Source organism: Cucumis melo, chromosome 3, assembly GCF_025177605.1.
Source record: "Cucumis melo cultivar AY chromosome 3, USDA_Cmelo_AY_1.0, whole genome shotgun sequence".
Lineage (NCBI taxonomy): Eukaryota > Viridiplantae > Streptophyta > Magnoliopsida > Cucurbitales > Cucurbitaceae > Cucumis > Cucumis melo.
This window is the reverse complement of record NC_066859.1, coordinates 11,439,055-11,448,949: the sequence shown is the minus strand read 5'-3', so window position 1 is coordinate 11,448,949 and position 9,895 is coordinate 11,439,055. Positions and strand designations below refer to the sequence as shown.

The 9,895-nt window shown below is 32.1% G+C and overlaps 1 protein-coding gene across 1 annotated transcript; it reads right to left on the bottom strand.

Moving 5' to 3' along the window:
- Positions 1-8,306: 8,306 nt before the first annotated feature.
- Positions 8,307-9,408, bottom strand: LOC103488673 (tetrapyrrole-binding protein, chloroplastic). Its single transcript, XM_008447515.3, has one exon. The coding sequence runs from the start codon at positions 9,268-9,270 to the stop codon at positions 8,497-8,499; it is 774 nt and encodes a 257-aa protein (XP_008445737.2). The 5' UTR covers positions 9,271-9,408; the 3' UTR covers positions 8,307-8,496.
- Between the last annotated feature and the right edge of the window lie 487 nt (positions 9,409-9,895).

Below are 9,895 nucleotides of genomic sequence, written 5' to 3'. Positions count from 1 at the left end.
TATTGGCCATTTTGTCCTTGGCAGTGTTGAACTGCCTACAGATTATACTTGGCTGAAAAAAACGGTAGCTATTGTAATTAGACAATATTTTTTTAAATAACTCCTAACGTTGATGAATGTATCAAAACAAAACATTGAAGTTTAATTTGATTCAATTATTAATTTGGGATATACAACTCCTCACAGTTTAGGATTTACATGGACATCCAAAATCCAAAATTTTGAGTATAAATTGATATTTTTGCTAATATTTTTTATACATATTATGGTGTTAGCAGAAAATAAAGTATTAATCTCTCTGTCTTCTAGAAATTGAGGGTTTGTTTATTAGATAATATGATAATATTTGAAGAAAAGAGATTGAATGAAAAATATTTGAGGTTTTTTTCTTTTTTAATTTTTTATATATTTTTGGTAGCTGATTGAGAGAAAATAGGTAAAGCCTTTCGGGTGGCATTTGAGAGGAAGATAGAGTTATTATATACTGTTTCTTTTGGGAAGCATAGTTCAAACTTTACCTCCCACAAATTTATACTTACTAGTTTATTACTATATTATAAAATTTTATAATATAACTTCTCTTAGAAATTGACATGTGATTTTATTAAATCAAATTTTTATCAGACTTTTGTCACTTTACTTAATTTGGAAAAGATTATAGTTCTTTTATGATAAAGATGCTAATTTCAAATTGAAATAATCAGTATTTTAATCTTAAGAAAGATAATTTTTCAATCAAATTATCTTAGAATAAAAAGAACCATAAAATTTTAAATTTGAATTTATATTTGATTGGTAAGTTTTTTCAGCATTATTAAATTAAATTAGAGATTTTTATCTCAACCTAAAAAAAATATAATTATTTATAGAAATTTTTTTTATAAATATAATAAACAATCGAAATATTTATAACAAAATGAAATGAAAAAGTTCCAGGTAGCCATTTGGTTTGCCCTCCTCATCGTCTTCTTTTCCTCTTTTTTGCTTTCCATCCTCCTTCTCTTCCTCTTTTTTGTTTTCTATTCAAAATGTTATTTGGTTGTTGTATACTAAATATTGAATATTTTGAAAAAATATCATTTGAACAGTTGTGTAAAAAAAATGTAATCAAATTAAAACGATCATGTATTAAAGAATAATATATAGAATTTCGAAGAAAATGAAATAGAATAGTCTATGTGTTTTTATGGTGGCTGTGTGAGCTTTTGATATATACAATAGTATATATACTCGCATTATCTTCATTATGAAGGAAACATTACTCCTCCGCACAAAAGAAAAATGAAGAAAGATAATGTTAAGAGGATAACTTAATAATAATAATAATTTACAAAAGAAGAAAAAAAAAAAGAAGAATGAGAGAGTGTAGATTAAAAATATTATTATAATTAAACTAATAGCTTATTTGGAATAACTTAGAAAATATTTTTAAAAATTTATTTTTATTTAAATATTTATAGTAAAAGCTTCTTAAAAAACAAAAAAGAAACGTTTTTTTGAAAAAGTATTTGTATATGCAAGTTTTCTTAAGTTTGATATATACACTAAAGATGTTTTTATTCAATATTTTCAGGGTTTGATCGGAGGCGACCAGACGACAATCGTCGGAGTTGGTTGTCGGAAGGTCGTCGACGATGACGATAATCTGACCGACGACGATTATCGAAGGTGTATTTGAAAGTTGGTTGACGAATTTTCCAAACTTTAAAACAAATACCCCTTAGGCTCATTTGTTTTACATAAATTGTCATTGTCATGAGATTTCAGACAAGCATGATTTCGAACTTAGGATATTATTATACAAGAAATATTAAAACCAATATGACATGCATTTTTTAATGCCCTCCAAATGTAGGATTTTTATTTCTAAAGATCTTAATAAATTTCATTTTGAAAAATATAAAAAATGTGATTTTTAATGTTATTAATTATGAATTAATAAGAGACAACAACATAAATGACAACTTATTAACTTTTATTTGAGAAAATAGCAAAATTGAAATAAAATTATATAAATAAAAAAATAAAAAATATATTAAAAACGGAAAATATAGAATGCAAAAAATAACCTCACCCAATCTAAAAACCCAACATTCAATTGAATAACTACACAACAAATTTAAAACTCCTCAAATATCCTATAACCAAATCCAATACTAAGGCAATGAATTAATTACCTTTCAAAAATCAAATTAATCTAACTAAATCTCTCAATCTTCTCTCTCTACCTCTATTGGCATGAAATCCTTGCTATTCCCCTTGACCCTTGTTTTCAAACTTGAACCAAAGGAAAAAATCTCCATTGTTGGTCCTTTCAAGCAATAGTTGTAACGCCCCGAAAAATTAATATAATTTTGGAGTTAATTATCTTAATTTTGTTTAATTTATTGGGGTTATTTTGAATTCATTTAATAAGAATTATTTGATTTATGTAGGAATCGAAATTAATTAAATATTTGTTGGATGAATATTTAATTAATTAGAAGTTTTGGCATGTGGTGTTTGTTGAGGTTTTGATTAAATGGTAGGTTAAGAGGATTAAGTAAAGTTGTGGATTTTTAGTGTTGTTGGAGTTGAATTTAATTAAATAATTATTGATGTTATTTAATTAAATTGTGAGATGGAAAGTTTGTTGGAAATTTAATAATGATATGTATATGTGGATATATATATATATATATATATATATATATATATATATATATATATATATATATATATATATATATATATATACATATAATTATTATGTGTTTGGTATAAGAAATTAAGAAATATATATATAAAAATTTGGGATGCTACTCTTTGTGATAAGGTGTTCAGTTGTATAAGAAATTAAGAATCCCTTTCTTATCCTTCATCGTCTAGCAATCTATCTACACTCATCCCACACACAAAACTGGAATGCAACCCTTCCTACAAGTAATAACTTTAAACCATCCGCAAACAGATAACTTGATTAGCTTTTCCGCATCACAACCCATCTTACCTTTCCTTACTTGGCCTTAACATCTGAAGACCTAGGGAAGGAAAACTTAAACACGTAAGTCAAATACTTAGTGAATGAAGATTTTAGAAAACCTTTTTAGGAATAAAATTCAAGCACAAATTCATTTTCATTTCTCAAACAAGTCTTCCAACGTCTCATTTCATAAATCACGAAAATCTCACATTACCTTCTCATATTCCTTTCCACTAAAAACATGAATCCTCCTCCTCGCCAAGCCTACTATGGTTCGCTCTTACCAGTATCTTGCAATTAAGCTACTGTGATGTTTACTCCATCCACAGCATCTTGAAAGTTTCCTAATTCATTTGTTGTTGTACTGGTCGTCCACATGACACCATTCACATTATGTGCACACCACATAATCACTGCTTATTTGATCGGAATAAGACTAATGGTTTGCATGCATTCATCGCAATTAAGACATTGAAAGCAATAGTTTTCTCTTTTAAAAAACAACAACAATAATAATAACACAAATAGATACAGAACGTGCTATGCATAACTCAGACTCAGAAGGAATCTACTAGAAAACATTGCAAAATGTTTAGTTTAAGAAAGTCACTCATGTAGGAGCGTTTAGTTTAAGAAAGTCACTCATACAAATGTTTTATCCCCTTCTTCTTTGAATGCCTTTCTTTGTCTAGTACTTCCTCAACATAACTCAATTTTTTGCACTCTTTTGGCAAAACATTCAAATAATAGCACTTTACTTAAGGCTTCCACCCTTATTTATACTAATCCCTTAGACCTATTATTATCTTTACCTGCCAATTCTGAATTATCACTTTACACGTGTCGTCTTACTGTCTTACCATACCATGCAACCAAATCCAAACTTGACATGTAAGCTTGACGGTCAACTCTAGATTAGACATTCCCTCGAGACACAAACCTTATCCTTTTGGGAAGACAAACTCTTTCTCGCCCACTCTTTCTCGGGAAGTCAAATTCTTTTTCCTGCCTTTTTCTTCCTCACTTTCCCTTTCTCGCGACAGACCACAACTTTTAACTTCCTTTATGACTTCACCTCACGTTACTTCACCAGAATACCAAAATTTCCTTGCGATAGAATTTTTTCACCACGACACCCTTCCTTCATCGCCTTCTTTCCAATGCAACTTCCTTCCTTCCTTTGAACTTTATCTTTAGAATAATCATTTTTTTTTTCATTTTATAAGGATCATCCCACTCCTTGACACTTCTCTTCTTCAGCAGGACTCCCTATTTTGGATCTGGGTCTCACAACTTGATCAAGTGTGAGTAAAGTAAGAGTTTTTCTAAGTAAGCCAGGGTTGAACACAAGGAATTTCTATCAAAACATTAGCTATAATGCTTACTTATCTACTAAGCGGTATAAATTCTACACAGTGAAGAGTATAAAACTATACTAGTTTACTTATTTACACAGAGAATTCTGTAGGACAATGGAGTGAGATGATTTTTGCATGTGAACTAACATGCATTAAGAAGAATGAAAGAAAATATCAGTATCTTAGGCGATCTAGGCTATGTGACATGTCCTTGATGCAATATAGATCACTTGATCATCTTATATTTAAGGTGAGCAACCTCTCGGAGCCAAAACATCATATTTGTTCTCCTTTTGAGACACAAATGGTAAAGATAAATCAAATGTTATATATCTAGGTTTCTTTACTTATAGGTATCATATTGACTCTTTATTTAAGGCAAGCAACCTCTCGACACCTAAACACACTTATTCTCCTTTCGAGACGCAAATGATTGAAGTCAAAACGCCAGAATGGAGTGCGTTTTCACACTCCCTCCTGCATATGTTTAACTATGTCTTGCTATTTACTCTCTCGAGTAGTTGGCAACAAACGTTGGCCAAGTAATGGAGTCAAGCTCAGCTAAACATGATGAGACTTATAAATAAAGAATCCTTACCAAGTACATAACATAAACTTAAACTACATAAAATACATCAAAAAAGTGGAAAGTAAAGAAATGGAAGACAAAAAGTGAAGAAGAGTGTATTGTATTCATAATGTAGGTCTCTCGGCATAAAAATGAAGAACATGTATACAATACATAAAAGAAATAGAAAGATAGAAAGAAAGGAAATATGTCGAACCTCAGAATGCTTTACATTCTTTGGCTCTTTTACAAGTTAGGGAAAATGGTGGGGGAAGCTTCTCTCTCTAATATCTCTCTAAGCTCTCACTCAGACATTGACCAGAGAAGAGGATGGAAGAAGAAAATTACTACAAATGGTGAAGGATTCTAAAATTCATTCATCACCAGCCTCCTTAAGGGATGACCTCCTATATATATTTTCTTCAAGGTGGAGTTAGACTTCTTTAATAGGCACACTTTAGGCAAAAAATTAAATGCTCATATTGCACATCCGTCCTTGTCTACGTTGCTAATTATCCTTGCCTACAAATGTCAGCGTATAAAGTAGCTATTTCTTATCACATCATCAACAACTCCAATCCTTGTCATCTAGCAAATCATCTCGCATAAAGTTGTATTGGCATCTCGTCTTGCGACTCGTGAATCACTAGTCTTCTTCTTCTTGCTAAGTTAATGCGCGCAATCCTCACTTCATTTCGTCATTTTCTCCAATCCTGCATGGAAAATTACTTGAAAGCACAGTTAATCAGGCGTGATTACTTATGTAAGGTGCATTCTCTTAATATTACAATTTTGCACTAAATGCTACAAATTTTATCATTTATCTCGCATTAGCCACAATAACTTATATTTCTAAAGTTATCACCAGTGTACAGCTAAGTGGTATGGGGCAAGCGCCAAGGTCGTGCGACAGACTATGTGTGCCAAAGGGCATTTGGGCACAAATGCAAGCATGCGGTGTGTACAGTTCAGGGCAAGCACACGATCAGGGGCCTACACCATCTATCGCCTATGCCTAGCAACCAGCCTTGTCATGACACCAATTTTGGGTTATTTGGTGTTTTTTTTTTAGATTTTTTAGTTAAGTTTTGATGTTTTCTGATTTTAGAAATTTAAGTTGGATTTAAATTCTGTAATTTTTGGACAAGAGGAAATTGGACAAATTTATAGGATGAGGAGTTAGCTACCACTTGTGAGTGACAAAAATGAATTTAACATGATTTATAAACTTGTTTGAAAGCTTAAGTACACCAAATGACATAAATGTTTGAAAGCTTAAGTATACTAAATGTGATTTATAAGCAAGTATATTATGCTAAGTTTCAAAAGTACTCGAGTTTAGAGAATTGTTTTAGTGAAGCTGATTTACTAAGGTATAGAGATTACTTTTACAAAGAGATAATTAGGTATTTGAAAGTGAGATGTCTTAGCATGTTTTAGTCTATACCTAAGATATCTTGAGATATATAACAAGCCTACGAGAGAGGTTTTCCTATGCACAGAGGGCATTTAGTAGATGTCTAGAGTTTCCATCACTGAGACTAGTTTAGAAATGAGGGCCTCTGTGGACACCTAAATTCTTTATCTCATAGTAGCTATAATGAGATAAGGCACTACTGATGCTTAGATTTTCGTCTCATAGTATTACATCATGAGATAGGCTCTATTGATGCCTAGATTTTTGTCTTAGCTTGTAGATGTAAAAAGATTCAGGGTATAGCATAAGAAAGAGGTCTGTTTGAGGAAGTTGTTTAATTTAAGAAATATGTATTTGCTTTGCTTTCCTTTGCTTAAAACTTATTTACAGATTTAATGACTCATTTACTCGTTATTTGTAAAGTTTGATTTGCTTAAAAGTAGTTACGCCATAGGCTTTTTAGCTCACTCTTACCAAAATACTTTTCTTACTTTCCAGGTAGAGATTATGGACTCGGCGTCTGACTATATCTGTTAGTCTGCTAGTATATTTTAAAAGTTGCTATTAATAGTATGTGTTATCTTTAGTTGTGCATTTGGTTCGTACATGAGTTTAGCTATAGTTTGTTAGTTGTGGGTAGTAAGTGTTGGTCTTTGAGTTGTAGGAACTTTAGTTTGTATAGGTGTATATAAGACTTGTAAGGCTTGTTGTTATTAGATGGCGTGCAGTTTAGTGTTTTAAAAGTTATTTCTGATTTCCCTGCGTTTGTATGTTTCATGTTAAGTTTGGTTTTAGTTTTAGTAAGGTCAGTAGGTATCGTTAGAAAGAGAATGGTATATATTGGCTTCACGTCATATCTTAGGCAAATATAAGTGGTCTGGGAGGGGTGTGACACAACCAAGCCCGATTGGTTTATTTTTCGTCTCTCACACTTTTCAATATGTGTTGTAGAGCAAGAATGAAAGGGAGTAAGACAAAGGGCTAGAGAGTGAGATCAAGCATATAGGAGCGAAATGTAGTGTTGAAGAGCAAAATTAGAGAACAAAGTTGTGAGAGAAAGGGAGAGAGGAAAGAGAATTATGAGAGTTGAAAGGGAGGGAAATGACGAGGGGATGAGAGAAAGAAAGGTGAGAAAGAGGAAAGGAGAGAGCCAATCAGAGGTTAATTAGTGTGTGCAAGGTTTTCTTTTTAGTAATTTCACCTAAATTTGACGTCAACGAAGGATAAACATTCTCATTTAAAAAAAGATAGCTCTCAATTTCTCCCATATTTGGGTCATGTTTTAAGTCTATTTTAACAATTTAGAAACTAAAAAGGTTAATTTTGAAAATTTGAAGACCAAATAGATCTATTTTTATAAATTTGGAGACTAAAAGAATCCACTGCTAAAATTTATCCACCAAATGCACATATTTTATAAAAATTGGAGACAACAAATATAAATTTGAAAAGAAAAAAAGGAAAAATAAAAAATAAAAGCATGTAATTAAGGAGAACATTTATTTGTTAGTCAATTTATTATTATTATTATTATTATTATTATTATTATTATTATTATTATTATTATTATTATTATTATTATTATTATTATTATTTTGCAGAAGAATTAGAACTAAAATTAAAATTTTGAAAACTAACAGCAAATTAAAACTGAACATTAATGGAATAAACCAAATTGAAACTTATAAATTAGACGACAAAATGGGTACTATACCATTGTCCAGTTCTCGAATTCAAGAACTATACTAACAAAAAGACAAACAAAACCAAACAAAACCTAGCATTTACATATTGAAGGGTATTCAGGACACTAAGTTCAACTAAGAAATCTATGGTTAATGTGTTAAGAGTTAGAAAAATATGAAATTTTTTCTTAAGAAAAAATCTCTGTTTAACAATTTTCGTAGATAAATGTGTTAACTTCAACTAGCTTTGTATTCAAGTTTAGTTATTAAACGTAAGTGTTTTTTTTTCACCCCAAACACCCTAAAGAAGCCAAAATCACATTAAGATGATACTATTACCAATAAATTTCATATTTTTATCCTTTAAAATACACTGAAAAGTCACCCGTCAGAGAGAGAGAGAAAGAAGTGTGAAGAACAAAATGAACCGAATTCATCCCAAATCCAAACAACCCAATTGGGAATTCGATGTAAATTCCAATGGGTACTCTCCAAAATCCCCAATTTCAAAAGCTATAATCCCTTTTGAAAAGCCTCTCAGTAATCGATTTCAATCCTTTCTTCAATCCTCCATTTTCATCCCCTGCAAATTTTTCTTCACCTTTCTCTTCAATGGCGTCCTCCTCAAACGCCGGATGGTTCAAAATATTGCTCATTAACTGTATCCCTCTCAAAGCATTAGTCAATGGCAGATGCCCTTCAGGCGTCTCCTCCGTCAGCTCCCAAATAAACTCCGTCGGAAATGCTCTGTAATTGTACTGCTCAATTTCAGTATCCAGCTTCTTCATCCACCCAAGTTTCATAAACAATTTCGTGAAATCTTTGTTCACTTTCTCGAAAATCCGTTTCTGTACGCTGTACCCAAATTTCCCATCGCTGTGTTTCTGCCACAAATCGTCAATGGCTTTCAGATCCTCGGCGGCAATGAATTGAACTTCAGAGAAATAGACGTACCCTCTTTTCAGGGCGCCGTCGCCGGCAAGGGCGATCAGAAGCCGGCGGGTCTCCTCGTCGGCTTTCCGGAAGTCTTTGGCGGCTAGGAGGCGGTCGAGCTCGTCGAAAGAGATGGCGGAGGAGGTGTCTGAGGAGAGAGAGAAGGAGCCGGCAGCTGCGGCGGAGAGAGAGGAAGTGGCGGCGGTAGTGGTGGTGGTGACGGCGGCGGTGGAAGCTGGTTTGAGGAAGAGAGTGGAGGAAGAGGAGAAGGAGGTGGGAGAGAGGTTAGGGCGGTGAGGGTGGCGGAGAGAGGGGCGGAGAGATGGGAGAGAGTGGGAAGCTGCCATGAGAGAGGGAGAGGGAGAGGGAGAGAGAGAGAGAGAAAGTTAATGAAAATTGAAAATGTGAAAAAGAGGGGTTTTGGGGTTTTGAGAGAATTTTGATTGAGAGATAAGGAATGAGTGGAAGTGAAAGGGAAACAGAGTTTCTCATCAAAAAGGATTCAATTGAGGCTTTTGATTGGTTAGTTAAGGGTGAGGTTGGATCTCTCTCCATCCCTCTCAACAAAAACATTTTTAATATTATTGCTATTGAACTCTTTTTGTTATTCTCATGTGTATTTTTGTTTCCCAATATGACAATAATAGTTGTTAGGAACTTTAGCTCTATCAATTAATTGGTTAATTTTCAAATATAAACAAAAATGGATTAAAATATAAAATAACCCATAAAATCTGAAATTTTGCTAATTTTTTAATACATAATCAAATTAACTATTTATTGAGATTAATTTCTAACTTGATTTTCCATTATGAAAATATGTTCATTATCAACTGTTTATGATCAATTAAATTTTATATTCCACTTATTATTAACCTACAACACTTATAAAACCTATTTTTAATATTCTTTATTAATATATCATATTTTTAACTTTTTATATAATATATGACTATCAAAAGGAACATTTTC